Consider the following 19,917-nt stretch of genomic DNA (forward strand, 5'->3'; position numbering starts at 1 on the left):
AATGCATATCGCAGCCACTTTGACCCAGATTTCCTCGTTCATCGGATAGCCGCTGATCTGCGCAGTTCGTGACACACTCGACACACTCCTTCCTTCCGTCAAGCGTGCTTTGTAAAATCCTGTTTAGGTTTAAAACCAACAGAAAATAATTAGAAGCCATTATGGCTGACCTTCCGGTGGGATACTATAGGATAGAGCTAAACAGAACGGTCTGGGAAGTTCCTGAGCAGTATAAAGACCTTAGTCCAATCGGCACGGGTGCATACGGACAAGTCTGGTAAGGCAGTTAGAATTCTTACTTGATCGTCCAGTGACTCCGGTCCTTTGTTATTTAACGGTGCAACGGGCACAGCACGTACATTGTACATTTGCATGTATACGGATACGTCTCCTTAGCAAACACAGTCTTGATCCCATTCACACTGGTCAACAATCTCTTGCAAGTTAATGTCACCTTTGGTTGAGTCCACTTGCTTGGCCATGGGAGTTGAGTAAATTAATGTTACAGGCAAGCATAAAGTACGACCTCAATTTTCGCTGCCGTTGGACTTCTTTCGCAAATTTGCTTAACTTGATCTTTGTATACTAAATAAATGCAATTTATAGGAAAGTTTCTTTGATGCCGGTTGCCGATGCAATGAATTGTTGAGTTGCCTTCGGGTGCACTTATTCACTGCTTCAAAGTTGGTTAAAGAAAGCTGTTGGTATATTGCGTTCGTTTCACTTAGCACTACGCAAATACTTGCTATAATTAACACTAAAGCTTAATCTCCGTTCATGTGGTGTAAGAGCTGCAATGATCATTATTCATGATTATTTATTCAAAATATATATATAAAAAAAAAAAAATCCAACACCTGCTACATGTTACACCATTACATGTTTTGTTATCAGTAATTATCCGGGAGGCGTAGCTGTCAAGTGCGTGCTGTGTACATACTAATAAACATTACATCTATTGACTGTGATCAACCTACAGCTCAGCAACAAACACTGTTACTGGAGACCAAGTTGCAATCAAGAAACTTTCACGGCCATTCCAGACTACAATGCATGCCAAGAGATCCTTCAGGGAGCTGAAACTTCTACGACATATGAACCATGAGAATGTATGTACCAATAATTATTTTATTAGGCCTTTTGCAACAAGGGTGTCTCTTGACTACAAGGGGACCTTGTTAAAAATAACACCGGAACTGGAAATGTAGTCTTGAAATAGTATTTTATATATAATGGTCAGGTTTTAAGCCCCTGTCTCTACATGGTGGTTTCAATGAATGTTTGAATTATTAAAATTTGAAGGATATGGAAAGTTTTGGGAAAGCAGTATTGACTGTGTTCTCCAGCAATGTTTTCATTTCAGGAAGTAAGTAGGTATGTTGTGGACTAAAAATAATTTTTATGGTGGAATTTCCTATGTTTACAGCCTGATCATTGTAGGGAATAGTTGTGACAGTTTAATCATAGCTGTCAAATCACATCAATCTGAAAAATGCTGATCTACAGTTACTGTTAAAAGCTGAAATCGGCTGAACTATTGTCATGTTTATTTAAGGTGGCTCCATAGGGTTATCAGTTGTAATATGGCGTGCACTATGACTTACACACTGAAACCCGGTTTTGTCATGTTTTTTCTACCAATTCTTTGAAATACGCAAAATGTAACAATCAAGGACAAAACTGTGTTCTCCAACTCTCACTAGTAAAATAATGCCTTTGAGTCTTGAGTTAAAACTATTAAAACACAGGGGTTTGTCAGTGTGCAAAGCAGCGGCTTTGATTTAAATTTTTTCCAATTTCCTTTCATTGGTGAAAATCTGAACTTTTCACAGCGAATAGAAGCTTACCAGAAAAAATCTTTTTAGAGCAAAAAAGGAAGAATTACTTAGGGAGATTCTTTGCTTTTTCTAAATTTGTGGTTTTTGCCACTGGGTAAATCGTTGTCCTGTAAATTTTTGTTTTTTATAAAAATCGAGCCCTAACTGGAGTGACTTATTTGAAATCTTGCCAATTTTTGTTGACAATAGTTACGTCTTCGAATAGGAATTCACCAAGATCGCTTTTTGGGCATACACAAACTTAGAGCAGGGAACTTGTTTGCTGAGAGTTTATACGAACTACTTGGAAGAAATTTACAACTTTGGTCATCTTTGAAGACACGAACAGCAATATTTTGATTTATAAAATATTACAGAGAATGTTTTCTTTGAAATGCTTTTTCTGTTTCTACTTCAGGGCTGTAATTCGAGCAGTATTGTTGACTTGTTCGCTGTTTTGCATGAGCTTGCGTCAGCTCGTGTGCGCACATCACTAAAGCTCGCATTATTAGTGCGCATGCAAGCTTTAAAATCCTAGGGAATTATTTGAAATCTGTGCCAATTTTTGCAAACAATAGTTACATCTTAGAATAGGAATTCGCCAGGATTGCTATTTGGGCATGCACAAACTTAGAGCAGGGAACTTGTTTGCTGAGAGTTTATACGAACTACTTGGAAGAAATTTACAACTTTGGTTATCTTTGAAGACACGAACAGCAATATTTTGATTTATAAAATATTACAGAGAATGTTTTCTTTAAAATGCTTTTTCTGTTTCTACTTCAGGGCTGTAATTTGAGCAGTATTGTTGACTTGTTCGCTGTTTTGCATGAGCTTGCGTCAGCTCGTGTACGCACATCACTAAAGCTCGCATTATCAGTGCGCATGCAAGCTTTAAAATCCTAGGGAATTATTTGAAATCTGTGCCAATTTTTGCAAACAATAGTTACGTCTTAGAATAAGAATTCGCCAGGATTGCTATTTGGGCATGCACAAACTTAGAGCAGGGAACTTGTTTGCTGAGAGTTTATACGAGCTACTTGGAAGAAATTTACAACTTTGGTTATCTTTGAAGACACGAACAGCAGTATTTTGATTTATAAATAAACTATTACAGAAAATGTTTTCTTTGAAATGCTTTTTCTGTTTCTACTTTGGGTTGTAATTTGAGCAGAATTGTTGACTTGTTCGCTGTTGTGCATGAGCTTGCGTCAGCTCGCAAGCACACATCACTAAAGCTTGCATTATCAGTGCTCATGCAAGCTTAAAACCCTAGGGAGACACCTTAAAGGAACATGTAAGATTTCTGGGAAAGTGAAAAATGGCGCTTTTGTTTTTTCTTTCCTTTCGGTATTCTAAACACAAGAAACCAATTGTGTAAACTCATGTGTTGGAAGTATAAATAAAAGCACATGGAAAGGACATATTTTCTTTTTTCCTCTGTTTGTGCTTATGCTTCCATTGTTGTATAACCCTTGTAAACTGCAATATCTCAAGCATATAGTGTACAGCAGAGTGAATGAATGAATCAACTTTATTTAATCAAATGGCCCCTTCAACTAACTAAAGGTGATTTCCAGGAGGGCATCTAGTAAAAGAGAAAGTTTCATGGGTTTTTCCCTACCTTTGTTAAAAATGGTGAAATAAGACCTTCATCTACATGTAGGTACATTACAAAATAATTCTAGAACAATGAGAGGAAAGAAATCAACTCATTTCTTGAAAGGGACAACTCATGATCTATTTTAGCATACTTTAGAAACAAAAATGCAAGAACTTGAAAAACAGTCTAACATTTTTTTAAGTTTCAATCCATTCTGACCTACTCTGTCTCTGGCCGGAGGCAGTAATTGACAGTTTTATTGTACTGGAATGATAATTTAAAACAAAACTAGACACCTGTCTTTTTGTTTTTGTTCACAGAAAAACATTTTTGGGTTTTGAAATGACATTAAATCCTCATGATACTTCCTCTTTAAGATATGTGTCTAATTTAATAAGAAACCATATCAAAAGTATGTCTAAACTACAATAAAAAATTAAATAATAAGGTAGATAATGTGTTTACACCTGTAAGCACAAGAACAAGCACAGTCCTCAATATCTGTCAATTAAAATTGAACTCTCTTTATTTGCAGGCGACCAAAGTTTATAGTCACTGCATTGACCTCAATAGCCATGTGCCTGGCCGTGTGCTTATTGCATGTGTAAATAATCTTGTGCTTATGATTGTGTTATGGTGTAAACCAGCCTTTACCACTTGGAAGAGCTATTTTAAATAATGTAAATGTTGTGGTTTAAATTTGTTTTTGGTTATTTTTATTTTTTCATTGTGAAATATTCATTAATTACCATAATCTGAGACAAAAGGTAATAAAAATCATATTGGTTTGAAAGTTCTTAAACCAAAAAAAAAAGAACCCACAACATAAACTTGAATGGTTATTTTTCAAAGTTGTGTTACCTGATAACTTCTGTTAATTTACTTTTGTTTACCTGGTTTAGGTGATTGGTTTACTCGACGTGTTTACTCCTGATGTCTCATATGAAAAATTTCAAGATGTGTGAGTGTAACATTCATGCCATTGCTATTGGCCTTTTTTATACTGGAGGACGCATTATCTGTCTTGACGAACTTGGGCAAACATTTGTTGTTCGTCTGGTTATTCGTCTGTAGTATAAAGACGGGCACAAGACTCATCATCCGTCTGGACAAACTATTTTCTGTTGTGCGTCATTCAAGACAAACAACAGAAGATAATCCCCAGACTGATAATAATGCATCTTGTGCCTGTCTTTATACTAGAGATGAATACCAGACAAACAGCAAATGTTTGTCTAAGTTCATCCAGATGGATAATGCGACGGTCCTCTAGTATAAAAACAGCCAATATTTCAATCAATAATCATAGTCTCTTCTAACAATGCTTTTCAGATTTGTTTCAAAAGTCTAATGTGAACACAAGAATGAGGTCGTGTGTGTTAAACTGACTTGCTACACGATCTACATTGTACAGTATGTACAACTTTTATCAAGTTACTTTCATAGTTTCTTAAAACTTGGGCAATATACTTGAAAGCTATGTGTTACTGTGATCTCCACTTGAACTTTGTTCATATTTTATCTTTTTGTGGTTTCAGTCCAGTCCATAGCTTTCTCATGTTAAACTCATGATTTCTGGAATATTTATAAACAAGAACAAATAACATCAATATACATGTACAAATTTTAGAAACAGAAAATTAAGTTGGAGGTTAAACATCAAAGCAGTTGGCTATTATAAACTTAAAGTACCCTTGCATGGTGGGGGGGGGGGGGTGCCTGGTTATGTGTAAAACAATAATTTTCCCTTTTTGATTTCTTTCTTAAATAACATACTTTTGCAAGCAAATTAATTTTACAGACATTATTGCCTTAATTACCCTCAGTACCAGTATTATACCTCCAAGGTGCAGCACACAACCAGTTAAAATTTATACAATGTAGGCTGTAAATTAACTAATAATTAAATCTAGTGTTCTCACTGTTACAGTAGTAAATTATCTGTAGATATACAATTGTTTATTATAAATTCAGCTTCCAACACTTTGTACATTAATTAACTGAAGATGACAGAAGTTTCTGTTGAAACATGTCTTATAAACTTAAAAGTTTTGTTGTTAAGTTTTCATTAAAGTGCCCCTAACCCTTCAATTTGTTTTCTTTTGGTAAATTTCCATATCTTTCAAGAACTCATTTTCGAAAAAATTTTTGAGAAATATTGAATCATTTTTTTTTACGAGCGCTAGAAGTGAAGGCAGTCTTGTCGATATTTTTACCTATCGTTCGCATTAGTCCCCCACTTGGCCCAATGTATTTAAATATGGAGCGTGACGTAAGAAAAGGACATCGTGCAAAAATATCCGAAGATTTGCGGTAATGCTGCAATTATAAACAGGGAAAATGGTTGAAAAATGTCTGGTTTTTGAATGCAGCATCTCTCGAAATGTAGAAAAAAGGAATCAGCATGCATAATATTCGTTCTGAATCCTTCTGGTGTCCTTTTCTTACATCACAGCTAAGAAAGTGTCAAATATCGGGCGCTTCTTATTGGCTCGTTCCTAATGAGCCCACAAGACAAAAATTTGTCCAGCGGGGCTTAAAGCGCGCAAAAATTTAAAAATTTCAGTAACTTTTAGCGCTCGTAAAAAAAAAGGATTCAATATTTCTAAAAAAATTTTTTGAAAATGAGGTCTTCACAGATATGGAAATCTACTAAAAGAAAACAAATTGAAGGGTTAGGGGCACTTTAAACTTTTGACGTGCCTGCTATTATCAAGACCCTATGGATGTACAATTATCGTGAAAACTATTGTTTCAGTGATGAAGTGTCCCTACAACAGAGACTTGAAGTGCCCCTAACCCTTCAATTTGTTTTCTTTTGGTTGATTTCCATATCTTTCAAGAACTCATTTTCGAAAAAATTTTTGAGAAATATTGAATCCTTTTTTTTTTACGAGCGCTAGAAGTGAAGGCAGTCTTGTTGATATTTTCACCTAACGTTCGCATTAGTCCCCCACTCGGTAAAATGCATTTAAATATGGAGCGTGACGTAAGAAAAGGACAACGTGCAAAAATATCCGAAGATTCGTGGTAATGCTTCAATTGTAAACAGAGAAAATGGTTGAAAAATGTGTGGTTTTTGGATGCGGGAACTCTCGAAATGTAGAGAAAGAATTCAGCATGCACAAGATTCGTTCTGAATCCTTCTGGTGTCCTTTTCTTAAGTCACAGCTAAGAAAGTGTCAAATATCGGACCCTTCTCACTGGCTCATTCCTAATGAGCCCACGAGACAAAAATATTATTTGTCCAGCGGGGCTTAAAACGTGCAAAAATTTAAAAATTTCAGTAACTTTTAGCGCTCGTAAAAGAAAAGGATTCAATATTTCTAAAAAAAATTTTCGAAAATGAGTTCTTCACAGATATGGAAATCTACCAAAAGAAAACAAATTGAAGGGTTAGGGGCACTTTAAGGCTGAGTATGAACTAGACAGTATAAAGCTTATTAGTTAAATGTTTTTTAAAGCTATAGATGTATCAAAGAAGTATTGCATCTCATATTGTTCTTTTCCCTTTCTCAATGTTCATCACATCTTACTTCCTAACTGATTGTGGTTTGCATTGTACACAACAGATACATGGTGACAGCCCTCATGGGAGCTGATCTAAACAGCATTCTCAAGTGTCAGAAGCTCACAGATGGACATGTTCAGTTTCTTGTGTATCAAATATTACGAGGGCTTAAGGTGGGCACAGAAACGTTTCCATGGCAGTGGCTGTTATAAGCAAGTGTACCGTATTTTCTCGATTAAACGCCGGACCCCGATTAAATGCCGGGCCAAAACTGCCAATTTTTATAAATAAACGCCGGGTGCGTTAAATCGGGGCCCCTGCGTTTGATCGGGGTCGCGGCGTTTATTGGGGGTCGAGGTCACAAGAATCGGTTACAAGTAAATAGTAACCTCTTGAATGGCACTGTTACTACATACCAAGTACGGTATGTTGTTTTGGTATTTTAATAAACGTTCAAAGGAAAAATACTAGCGTAACATAACTGAGATAGTTGCTGCTCACTGACAAACTGCCCCTAGGTTTCCGAGTATTGGTAATAAAAAATCAACCTGGAAAAATGGCTGAAAATTGCATTTCATTAATAAACGCCGGACCCCTGATTAAACTCCGGCCTCGAAAAAACGCCGGTCAAAACTGCCGAATTTTAAATAGCTGGGGGCGTTTAATCGAGAAAATACGGTACTTCTGGTCAGGATTGCCATTTCCATTGTGACATCCGCATGTCAAAAAACGCTGTTTTTTCTATCCAACACTTAGCCAACATATCTAAATTTATCCTTTCTAGTTTCAAAAAGCTCTGTTTTTGCTGTCCACATTTATACACCCAGCCACTCTGGAGGGGCTACAGTGTATCAAAAGGTACTTAACTAGTGTTTTGATGGTGGGAAATGTCATTTTAGTGTGGACAGAAGGCTAAACCAGTGAAAAAAAGTATGCATTTTCTTAGAAGTGAATCAGATGAGATAATCCCACAATGGACAGAATCTTTGAGCAGTAGCAAAGGAAGCATAGTCCTTAACCTTGTGTTTGTTTCTTTGCAGTATGTCCATTCAGCTGGTGTCATTCACAGGGTAAGGGATTTTAGTTTCAAAATTTTAGACAATCAGTCTGATTGCCAGGTCAAATTAATTCTCATATGTTTACTCTCTTGGATTGTCTGGGAGTCTCTTAGATATGCAGCAAATGTCCCATGTATAAAAGCAACTTTTGATCCTTTCTGTACAGTAAACTAAGATTGTTACCTGAAATTTTTTTAAAGTACACAAAAGCCAGTTTTCAAATTCATGTCGCAGTTCTTGGGTGTATTTTCTTGCATCTTTCACCAAATCTGTGGCAAAGGTTTACAGACCTTAAAAGGAGAGAAATTGGAAGTAGGAAGAGGTCAAATTTTCGTGGGGTTCCATGACATTAAAAATGACAAGAAAAATGGTTTATTTGTTTTATAAATTTGCATATTCCATGTTTTAGGATCTGAAACCAAGCAACATAGCTGTGAATGAAGACTGTGAGCTTAGGGTATGTATAGTAATATTACTTTCATACTCTACCAATTCTCTCTTCAGCTTCAGTTTGTTACCCTTTTTGTATTTACTTTGTTTGAATACAGTATCTGCTGTTTCTTTAGTATATTTAAATAAGCTAGCATAATTGAAGGGCTGAGAGCATAACCCACCCAAATGACTTAAATTCAGATTGCTTTTTGTTTTGTTTTGTTTTTTTTTTAGCTCAGATTCACCAGTCAGAGTTTTTGCATGTGGCCAGATGTATAAAATCCAGTGAATCTGAGCTAAAACAACAAAAAAAGATCTGAAAAGTCATTATTTTGGGTTGGTTATGCTCTTAGTCCTTTAATAATAAGTTTATACCTGCATGTTTCAATGTCTGTAATGTGGGACTGGTTATTACTTTAGAGAGAACACAAACAACCCCTGAAAATTTTCAAAGAGAGAATGGGTTTTAACTGTAAAGTTAATGTTAAAAAGAACGATGTTTCAACCATTGGACGGTGATTTTCAAGTTCAAGGTGAGAAGTAAAATTATTTGATGTATTGTAGATATTATGACAGCGAGACGTTCCTGAGTTTGAAACCCTGCAGGCTGACTACATCTATTCTTGTAGTGAACTGTTCCAACTAAGCTGTACAGGCAGAGAATTAATAAGAAGAAATCTCTGTCTTATCAGTAACACTTCTCAATGGGCTGTGATATTTACCCATTGAGAAGTGTTCAAAAAATGGCTTCAAATTTGTCATTCTTTTGTATGTGCTTATATTGGCCCGACAAAGTTCATTTATTGGGTAACATTCTTTTGTAGTCATTGATATGCATACTAGAGAATTTTAATTAAAGCAGTGGCCAACTTAGTATCATGGGGTTTTTGGTATCTTTTGTTAAAAATGATGAAATAAGACCTTCAATCACCTGACAAATAATTCTAGAATGACGAGAGGAACGAAATCAACTCAATTCTTGAAAGAAACAACTTGTGATCTGTTCTAGCATATTTTGGAAACAAAAATGCAAGAACTTGTAAAACATTAGCCTAATATTTTTCAAGTTTCAATCCAAACCGGCCTACTCTGTCTCTGGCCAGAGGCACTAATCGACAGTTTTATTGCACTAAGGTGATAATTTTTAACAAACTTGACAATTATTTCGTTGTTTCTGCTGACAGCGAAACATTCTTGGGTTTTGAAATGACAGCAAATTTTCGTGATACTTCTCCTTTTATTGTTCATTGATCATGTTTTGTTGAAGGTTTAGGTTATCTTATAATTTGAAGCCAAGATCTGAGTTTCCTAGAAGTCTATCAGTTTTTCTAAGACTTAGTGTATCGTGATTGTTAGATCCTGGATTTTGGCCTTGCAAGGATGGCAGAAGAGGAAATGACAGGCTATGTAGCAACAAGATGGTACAGGGCACCAGAGATCATGCTAAACTGGATGCACTACAACCAAACAGGTACATTGTAATTTGCTAGAAAACTGAAATAAAGAAATCCATTTATAAGCCACGGCGGCGTGGTCCAGTGGTTTAGGGCGCTGGACATGAAATCTGGAGGCCCCGGGTTCAAGCCCTGTCGTCGGCCATGCTTGTATATAGCCAGCTGGTTTGCCTCCTGCCAGCTGGGATTTTTAACCTGTTATGTTTAATTTGATTATTTGTTTCCATTGTTTCTGAGTGTCCAGAATGCCTGTAAACTAACTTTGGGTAGCTGAGTGCATTTCCACTATAAAAATACAATTTTTTTAAAATTGTTTTTAAGCAGCAAGCAAAGTGTTCGTGCAGAACCAAATGTGAAGAAGACAGAGAAAACATCATTCTTTCACTCTGAGTTATTAGTGGTTCATTGCATTGTTGTTGTTTTTTTGCGTTTTGTTTTTATAGTGGACATTTGGTCTGTTGGATGTATCATGGCTGAGCTTTTGACCTCAAGAACATTGTTTCCTGGCAATGATCATATCCTTTTTCTTAATTGTTAAATAATTCAATAATTGGGTTGGGAGCTTGATTACTCACAGAATGTTTTCCTATAGGCCTGTTATATTCAAGTCAAATTGGTACTTGAAAGTGTTGATTTTTGTACAGGGAGGAAAACCAGAGAAAGATCCCGGAGTTATATCAGAGCTAACCAGTAATTGCCGCATTGTTTACGACACTAGCACAACTCAAAAGTCAAGTTTCCAGAGGGTACAGGCCAATACACTGTTATTTATTTATAATTTCTATATTTTGCATACTACACACATTACAAAATGCAATAAAAAATGCAGGTTTTCGTGTTGAAGGCAGAAAATGGCGAGTAACGGCCTTAACGAAACCACAAGGCTTATATGAAATTAGGTTTCCTCACGAAATACAAGATTGAGTGATCAGGTACTTAAACTATGGATGAACAAGAGGAAGAAGATCGGAGAACAAATTGTATGTTAAAAAATTAATAGTTCTTACAGTGCAATGCGCCTTACCCTGGCCACCCAACAAACTTTTTTTCACAAGTTAGCCATAAAATGCAAAACAACATGTTTTTAATAATTTGTTGTTGCGTCACTTGCCTGTTGGAATTTGCAAGGAGGTGTGACTGTTAATCAAATTCGCATATCCTGATTGGCTAACTTGTAAAAAAAGTTTGTTGGGTTTCCATGGTAAGGCACGTCATACTCTAATTAACAAATCTTTTAACTTATTTTGGAAGGTCGAAGAGATGTAGAACTAGTGATCTCAAAGGTAAGCATGTTAAAAAACGTTCGGCCTTGAAAGGATACAGCAAATTGTCTGATATTTACATGTATTCTGCAATATGGTAAGCCAGAAGAAAATGCATGCCTGGTATCATAGCTATGGGTACGATTATTCAAGGAAAATAGAATATCAAGTTTTGAAGGAAGATTAGAGTTTCAAAATGAACTCATAAATAGGCCATTTCTGAGTTGCCGTGAACCTCATTATGAAAGTGAAGCTAAGTGCAAAGTTTTTACTATGAAAATTAGTTGTCATTCATACGTAAACAAAACTAATTTTCACATGAAAAGCTTTTGCACTTAGCCTCGCTTTCATAATGAGTTTCACAGCAAGTTGGAAATAGCCTGTTGACCGAGTTGAAATAGGTAAATGTCGTGAAATTTAAGCAAGTTAAACTCCTTAAAAATAGAATCTGTATGAGCATCATAACTGGACTTGTTTACTATCTTGTTTATCACTTGTTTTTGTAGAATTACAATTCATTTAAGACAAGTTTTGTTCACAACAAAGATGGTTTCTTGTCTTGTTTCGATAAGTTTGTTTATCCTTGACTGTGTGAAAACATTGATCAGTTGTCGCGGATAATGCAGCTTGTTGGTAAACCAGATGAAGACTTTCTGTCAAGAATAAGCAGTGATTCTGTGAGTATACCTGCATGATATTCATGATCTAACTTCTCCTCTGCCTTTGGACTACATGTAAATTTGTTTTGATGCTTGCAACTCTTAATGCACTCTCAACAAGATTTGAGCATTCTTAATAGTATGACAATACTTTTAGTCATACTAGTCTGTTGCCTAGAAATCCTGTCAGAATTCAAAATATTTTTAATGGATTTTTCTATTGACTCCTAAGGGGTAGGGTCACATGTTATTGGTAACCACTGCGAGTACATGTGCAAAATACATGGGGTGCATTTATTAGCGATATTACAACTGATAATCAATTGCTTGCCAATGGATCAGTCTTAATACTTTTGCTGACTCAATGATAAATTCCTACTAACTATTATTATTAATTAAGTTCTTCTTTGACATTGGCTTAGTTTCATTATAAGTTTAACAGTATCAATAATTTAATAATCAAAAACATCAAAAACTGTGCCGCAGGAGGGGGGCACTCCCAAATAAAAGTGACGGGGGTACCTTTAAAGGGTTAAAATTTGTGGTTTGGTGCCCCTTAGGGTGCTAAAATCTAAAATTGACTTCTGTCAGAATTATAGAGGTATCTTTTAGGGTATTGAGCCGAAACATCTGTGAAGACGTAAATGTCAGGCAATTGATTTGGTACCTCTTAAGGGGTAAAAAAAAATTTTCAGACCACACCAACAAAACAGAATTGTTGTACCTTTTACAGTTTTTTACAAAATTATTTCTGATGATCAGCCCCGTCACTTTTGTATGTGAGTCCTCCCCCCCCTTCTGCCCCCGGCTATTGTGCGCTCGTTAGATAATGAGTTTCATTGGTAACAGTAAATGGTTCGTTAGGTTATTTAATTATAGCGCCCTCATTTGAATTTTTACAGGCAAGGAGTTATATTCAATCAATGCCAAATTATGTGAGGAAACCCTTCTCTGAATTCTTTCGTGACGCTAACCCACTTGGTAAGTATTAGATAGAAACAGAGATGGCATTGCATTTCACCCGGCGTAGTCAATTGATAAAAATCGGTATCGATCAAGTGATTTTCACTGATTGATGATGGAAATCAGTGAAAATCCATAGATTGAATTGGTGTGTCAAATGGATATTATCGATTTATAATGGAAGTCTAACAATGTTATTTGGCATCAGATGTAAACCTCAGACCCTTAACATTGAAGAAAGAGGTTCGTGCGTTTGCTTCTCCAGTGCCATAAACGTAATTAAATAATTTCCCTTTTTGCAAGTGATATTTTCAACTGGTTTGTCAAAAGAGGTACTGTTTGCATGACGTCAATCATTTCTTGCACAAATTCCAATGATGAGCTGATGTCACTGGCACAAAAAAATCTTCCATTCTAAATGGATGAGATCAGTAAAAATCAAGAGAAATCAATAAATGAAACAAGTGTGTCATCGATTTCTACTGATTGATCGATACAATCGCCATCTATTATTGACTGAATTTTATCGATTCATCGATTGATGGATCAATGCTGATTTTTAATCGATTGACTATGCCGGGCATTACAGTTGTACACCAGGTGTTACTCATGCAAATTACTTCTTGTCAGCTAGAATGGGATGTTTCAAGATTCAGACTGAAACGTGTATGATAATAAAATGAACGGTGTTACAGTCAATACAAGCTGTGTGAATGCTGTTTTCTTATTTGATTTGTGCATTCTGTTTGCTTATTGAATGTAAGTGATTTCAACGGTAGGAATTTTGGCTTATGCTTGGCTGATTAAGGTTTTTCTTGATAAACTGTTCACGGTCCCCTTTTGTTCTGTGTTCCCTTTGATGGAACGCCCGCAAGCTTGGTTTGTAATGGCGAGCACATCCTGGGGAGAGTACCTAAACTACCCAGGGGGCCCTAGTCAGTACATTGAATGGGGGAGGAGGAGGAGGAGCAAGAAAACACTCCCACTTCCCTTGGTAGTTAAGCAATCTCCCCAGGTTGCACGCGCCTTTACAAACTAAGATGGTGGGAGTTTGATTGAAGCTAACAAGTCTCGAAAATCCCACGGAAAAAAGGAGACTGTGAACCGCCTATTTTCTTGTTGGCTAGATAATGTTATTTCCAAACATATCTTTGAATATGTTTCAAAAGACAAACTAAAATGCAAATGCTATCATAAAAAACCGTAAACAATGTAAAAGTTCACTGACTACTGTATCTAAAACCAATTTTGGAACACAGCTGATGCTCCTCTTACTTCGCGCTGGGCTAGTACATATTAAATGTTTTTTGTTGGAAGGGGGTGGGATGCGCGCTTATTTGAGGGTGGGTGCTTATAAACTTTTTGGGCTTTCAGGGTGGGCGCTTATTCAAGGTGGGCGCTTATTTGAAGGCGGGGGGTTAATCAAATAAATACGGTAGATGTCTACCTATGTAAAGGCATGACTTTGTAAAATCTTGTGTGTCAAATGTTAGTTACATTTCATTATTGTTTATGTAATACTGTATGTCAATTATTGCAATAAAAACAATGGTAATGATTATGATAAGAATAATAAATACCTAAAGCTTGTAGTCCTTAGTACTCTGTACTAGTGTCTTTACCCTTTTATCAGCTGTAGATTTGCTGGAGAAGATGCTTGATCTGGACCCAGCTAGAAGAATCACCGCAGAGCAGGCCCTAGCGCATCCTTACCTTGCTACTTATGCCGACCCTGATGATGAGGTAATCATGACTGGTATCTTATGTACTTGTTAATTTACCCTGCATAACATGCATTTTCTTAGCCAAGCGTGAAGTGCCAGGCGAGACCACACTTGTGTCTTGCGCTTCGTGCTTGACTAAATAAATGCCTTTTATTTAGGCTACTATTAATGTTAAGCCACACGATCGGGGAAAGGAGGCCAGGAAATTTTCTGCTCATAGTAAGGACATTTTTCCATTTTAGTTCCCTGCTAGCAGAGGCCTCTTTTCCATTGCATTTGCTGAACTGACAGGCACGAGGAAAAGAAACCTCTTCCTTTGGCCCAGGGCAGAGGTCTCTTTTCCTTGCATCTGTCAGTTCAGCAAATACACCAGAAAATATGCTTCTGCTAGCAGGGAATTATTTTAGGGGACTTTTTAACAAATTTTCAGTAACATTTACAATGAAGTGACTCTCTTGACCATAGACAGTTGCCCTGCTGGCAGGTTCAAATGCCCTGTTTAGAAGTAATTGCTCACATTTGGCCTACTTTTACTATGGTGAAATTTGATTTTGGCTTTTGTGTATATCGGTAACGAAAATGGGTTTTAATTTCAGCAAGTTTAATAAATAAAAAAACTAAATGGACTCAAGGGTGACACTTAACAGTCTGTGGCCTAAGCCCGTGTGTAGCTGCGTGTTATGCTGAGTCCAGCGTTGTTGGGATTTCTAATGTCAAGTGCAACTTAAGGTTTCTGATTTTATTTTTACAGCCAACATGCGAGCCTTTTGATGAAGTACAGTTTGAAGCAAAGGATTGGGCAACAGACAAATGGAGAGGTAATATTTTACATTATCTTAATTGTTGGAAGTGTTGCGTTATCTTATTGAAACAAAGAAACATTGTTTCATTTCAGACGAGACGAAATTTTTCTTCATTTGTTAAGTAATTTTATTATATTTATAGAAGACAGGTCATTAATATGAGACCTCCAAATGCCCTTTTTTAATAATAATAATAATAATAATAATAATAATAATAATAATAATAGTATTTATTTAAGTGTAAAAATACTTTAGCACGTATGCTAATTGGAGACACAGCATTATTTAATTAATTACAAATCAAATATTAAGTCTGCAAATCATATGTATGTACAATATTGTAAGAAATTTCCAACAACATTTCTATTAAAATTTTATATCTATGAACTACAGAGAAAACAGTAAGATCCACTGGCGTAGTGGAAAAGTTGACGAGGAGGAAATTGAAAGTTGTACTCTTTCATGTTAACTTGGGCTTTCTCTTGTAATAATATCGGTGTTGCTTTTTGCAGAACTGGTTTACAGAGAGATCCGCGATTTCCAATCGAGGAGAGAGGAAGAAGTTATGCAAACCAGTTGATGAATGAATATGAACAGAACACCTGAAACATACTTTGTAAATTATCTTCAACGTTTTTAACTAAGTGTACAAGCAATTCGTCCAGTGATTTGCTGGCTCAGTTTGTACTTAACCTCTCAAGAGTGGCAACTAATTTCTGCAATTTAAACCTGGAAAAAGTTGAGAAACTGCCCGTTCGGAAGTTCATGAAGGGACTGGGCCCTAGTTTATATATCGTTCAAATTGCATCATGTGAAGAAATGAACCCCATCGTCAGAAAGATCGCATAAAAATTAGTACGTTAACCAAGGTTGGTTATGTTTCATTGCGTAGTAACCAGGCTGTGACGTGTCAAAGGTCGCCCAAATTCCATACAAATGTCTCTAATTGAGATGGCGTCCCCCCAAAATCCATACAAAGTATCTAATTTTTCCGATTTTTGAACAGCCTTCTGCATGGTTCCAATCTAACGACAGAACCTCAAACTTGGTAAACTGACTAATTTTGATGCGATCTTTCTTGTGATGGACTCCAATTTCTGATCAATTGAAAATTTAAAACTCGTCCCGAGTCTCCATTTGAACTTGGGAACGGGCAGTTAACTGGAAAGTAGTACCCAGTGGCTGGCGTTTGAATTGTCACATTGATTCACAGGTTTAAACGACATACACGCCTAACATAGCACAGTAAATAGCACGTAGTAAAGCACTGCCCAGTAGCTTTCATTTGAATGGTCACACTTTAGGATTTGTAGTTTCCTCCACTGATTCAAAAGATAAAATTACTTCAGTTGCTCCCGAGACTGAGCTTCGGGAAAGTGCTAACCTGTAGCTTCCATTTAAATGGTTACATTTAGTACATTTGATACATGATTTGTAGTTTGAGTCTAGGAAAGGAGGGATTGAACAGAATCAACCTATCAAACCAGTGTAAACTTGAAGTTGTGAAGGAAGAGGTGCATGTGTGATAATAAAAAAAGAAAATCAGTTGTCTTGTTAGTGTTTTGATGTTTCCTGAAACCCGCCAGACGGTGCACCAGTGTTCGTTTTCGGAAATCCTCGGTTTATTACACGAAGGCTTAAGGACGGTGCCTACTTTTGTTACTGCGCATACGTTCTGCGCATCTCCAGATACTCGGGTTTCCTATGGGTGGTGCCTACTAATACAGGGATATTTTGCGCGGTTTAAAACTATACGGAGAAAGCGGAACTTAGCAAGTTTTCTTAGTATAAAAAAAGAAAATGTGGGGTAACCATGCGTTGACTGTTACTACACGTTATAACAGTCAACGTAAAAGCCATCAGATCGCTCAAATTCGCCATATTGAGCCGCAGAAACGGTAATACACAACAACTGAGGTAGGTTTACGTTAATTTTGAGCTTTGACATAGACATTACTCTATATAAAGTTTACGATGTTAAGACTCTTCAATATTCCCATACATTTCTTTATATTTCGAACATACAAACAGACACGCTGCTTGTGTGGGATCCGTGTGGTTCAGTTTGGAAAATTGCAGCAAATATCGCACCCGAATTGCGCCAAAAATGTACTGAAATTTCTGCTGGCTTACACTTGGGATTTTCACACAAGCTCGAACGCAATAAATGTGCGGAAAAATCTCATCATATTAAAATTACCCTTAGGCTTCCCAATAATACCAACAGTCGCCTTGTTCCCTTTAGTGTTTGGTAGGTACAAACCGTGAGGGGGTAGGAAGGGTAGGTGTTAAAAGTGCAACTTTAGTCAGGTCACCATTTTGGCAAAAAGGGAAAAAAAGTCCCAGGGGGGGCTCACTCACTCTCCCACCCCCTAAGAGTGCGTTCTGTTGTTTGGATTCCCCCGGGGCACATAGAGAAGCTACCAATAGTAATAATAATGACCGTTTATTTATCACCGTTGCAGTTAAAAACTGAATTACAGGTATAAAATAAAATCTTCAGAAATTAACACTATTGAAGCAACACAATTGAATCAGCGTGTCCAAAAAACGTCCTTTGGAACAACTCAGTTGGTTCCTCCCAAGACCAGAATCAAAGTACAAAATCTAAATGGGGTAGGTAGGGTAGGTGTTCAAAGTGCTACTTCAATCAAGTCGCTAATTTTACAAAAAAAGTAAGTCCCAATGCAATTTCAAAGGAAACATCGTTACCCCTGGGACATCAAGAAGTGAAATAACCGATTTCACAAACTTGTCACTTCTCCCCCTCACCCCCATAGCGGTGCGTTCAGTTGTTTGTAGTCCGTGGGCCAGAAAGTGAAACCCTCCCCCCATCTCGGGATTTTTGCAGACATGTATCATTTTAAACCTCTACCCAAGGGTATTCCAAAAATCGATGTTTGTACTCGATCGATTGGTGGGTGTGGTCGTGCGGCGCCATTCTTTATTTTGATTAAAGTGCCACAGGTTACCCAACCCAAAATTTACAAACAATCTTCTTAAAAGCTATTATCCATGGAATTAACACACAAAACTATGCATACTTACTCTTCTCCATCCCCTCTGTTAGATGATACCTCAACTTTCACTTTTAAGCTTCAAAGTTGACAACTGCGCATGTCACAAAGTTCATTCAGCCTGTGCAAGGGGTTTGGTTTCGTTGCTGTAAACAAAACAGAGAAGTTACGCACCTTTACTAGATTTAATAGATTGCAACCTCTTCAGATTCACTGGAAACAATCAGTTTGAGTTGCTTGTCTCACGATGTAGTCACTGGCTGTGGTCCGCAATGTATTGACTTCTTACTGCTAGTCTTCATCAGGTGATGGGGTCGACTGGTTACGCGTCACCATCGTCAGCAGACCATTGTGCTACAAGTAGTAAAAGTGATTAATGTTCGTCACTCAGTTTCTCCATGGTAAATTTAAGAACAGATCCGCGCTTTCAAATACAGCGTCAGACATGTTGTCGTAATCGAGACTGCTGTCATGTTTATCTTCGGGCGTGACCAAGGGGCTGGCTATTACATCTGCCAGTTCTTCAGGCATTAGATTGCCGGCAGTTCAGAAGATTTCAAGCTGTCCGTTATTGTCAATGGTCCAGCCATGCCCATCAGGTCCGGCCGGGGGGATACTTGGTGTTGGGTCGTCTGCTTTTCTTCCATATAAGAGTTTGATAGTTAGCTCTTCGGATATGCATTCTAGGCTCTCGCGACAAGGAGGAGGAAGACTTATATCCACTCCGTCGTAGCTTGTCAGCGCAATTCCTGGCTTCGTACTGAACCTCTCAATAAACTTCTCATGTCTTAAGTACCTGATGTCAGCCGATTTGCTGCCATACATTAGACACGTAAACTTCTCCAGATCTTCAAAAACGCTGTTTTCTACGTCAACAGATGTTCCCAAAGCATGGAATGTGGGAAGAAACTCGGGTTCCTTTTTAAGGAGTTTCAGGGGCGTCACTTTCCCATTTCGTACAAACGCGTTGATAGTATCGCAACTAGTAAATGCGTGCAGGGCTGCGAGGGCAAGATTGACATCAACTCCGAGATCTCTTGCAACTGCATGGATATTCAAGAGACGTCGCTTGTCACCCGTCGCTTGTTTACTTCGTTGCACAAAAACCTCTTCCAGTCACGAGGAACTTTGGTAGACGGTCCTTTCACCAGGTGTGCCTTAGCAGAACCTCTTCGAGATCGTTCTACTCCTTTAATTGAACAGGGATGATAGGAGTCCGTCACAAAGTCAACACGCTGTGCCCGTGGGAGTTGATCAAAAACACATTCAGCTAGCTCTCCAAATGTGCTTGGAAGAGAAATCATTGCCTGCTGAACCGCATTCCCGTCTATGATGTAGCAATCAAATGCCACGGTGGGTCTCTGTACCAAGTGCAATTTCTCTTCTAGAGAATGCATCAACTTCGACTTGTCAGTCTTTATCAGAGCACCATCTGCAGTAGCCAGTGCCGGGACCTGGCCCAACGGATAACTCAGCACGTTTTCCAAGCTAACTTGATGCTCTAGCACCAGTATCACCAGTTGCCCAAAGACGTTTCTCTCTGTTGTTATTTCTATGTTTCTTCTTTCCTGTCCGCAGACCATTGATGATTTTGCTTGGGTAGCAAACGTTTTG

General features: G+C 37.5%; 1 protein-coding gene across 1 annotated transcript; it reads left to right on the plus strand.

Moving 5' to 3' along the window:
- Positions 1-70: 70 nt before the first annotated feature.
- On the plus strand, positions 71-16,831 carry LOC146454565 (mitogen-activated protein kinase 14-like). The gene is made up of 13 exons (XM_085095106.1): positions 71-277; positions 980-1,109; positions 4,323-4,381; positions 6,993-7,104; positions 7,972-8,001; positions 8,399-8,446; positions 9,778-9,892; positions 10,319-10,392; positions 11,737-11,814; positions 12,699-12,777; positions 14,393-14,502; positions 15,235-15,301; positions 15,799-16,831. The coding sequence occupies exons 1-13, from the start codon at positions 162-164 to the stop codon at positions 15,864-15,866; spliced, it is 1,086 nt and encodes a 361-aa protein (XP_084951232.1). The 5' UTR covers positions 71-161; the 3' UTR covers positions 15,867-16,831.
- Positions 16,832-19,917: the final 3,086 nt, after the last annotated feature.

Source organism: Pavona decussata, unplaced genomic scaffold, assembly GCF_977016875.1.
Source record: "Pavona decussata unplaced genomic scaffold, jaPavDecu1.1 SCAFFOLD_300, whole genome shotgun sequence".
Taxonomy (NCBI): Eukaryota; Metazoa; Cnidaria; class Anthozoa; order Scleractinia; family Agariciidae; genus Pavona; species Pavona decussata.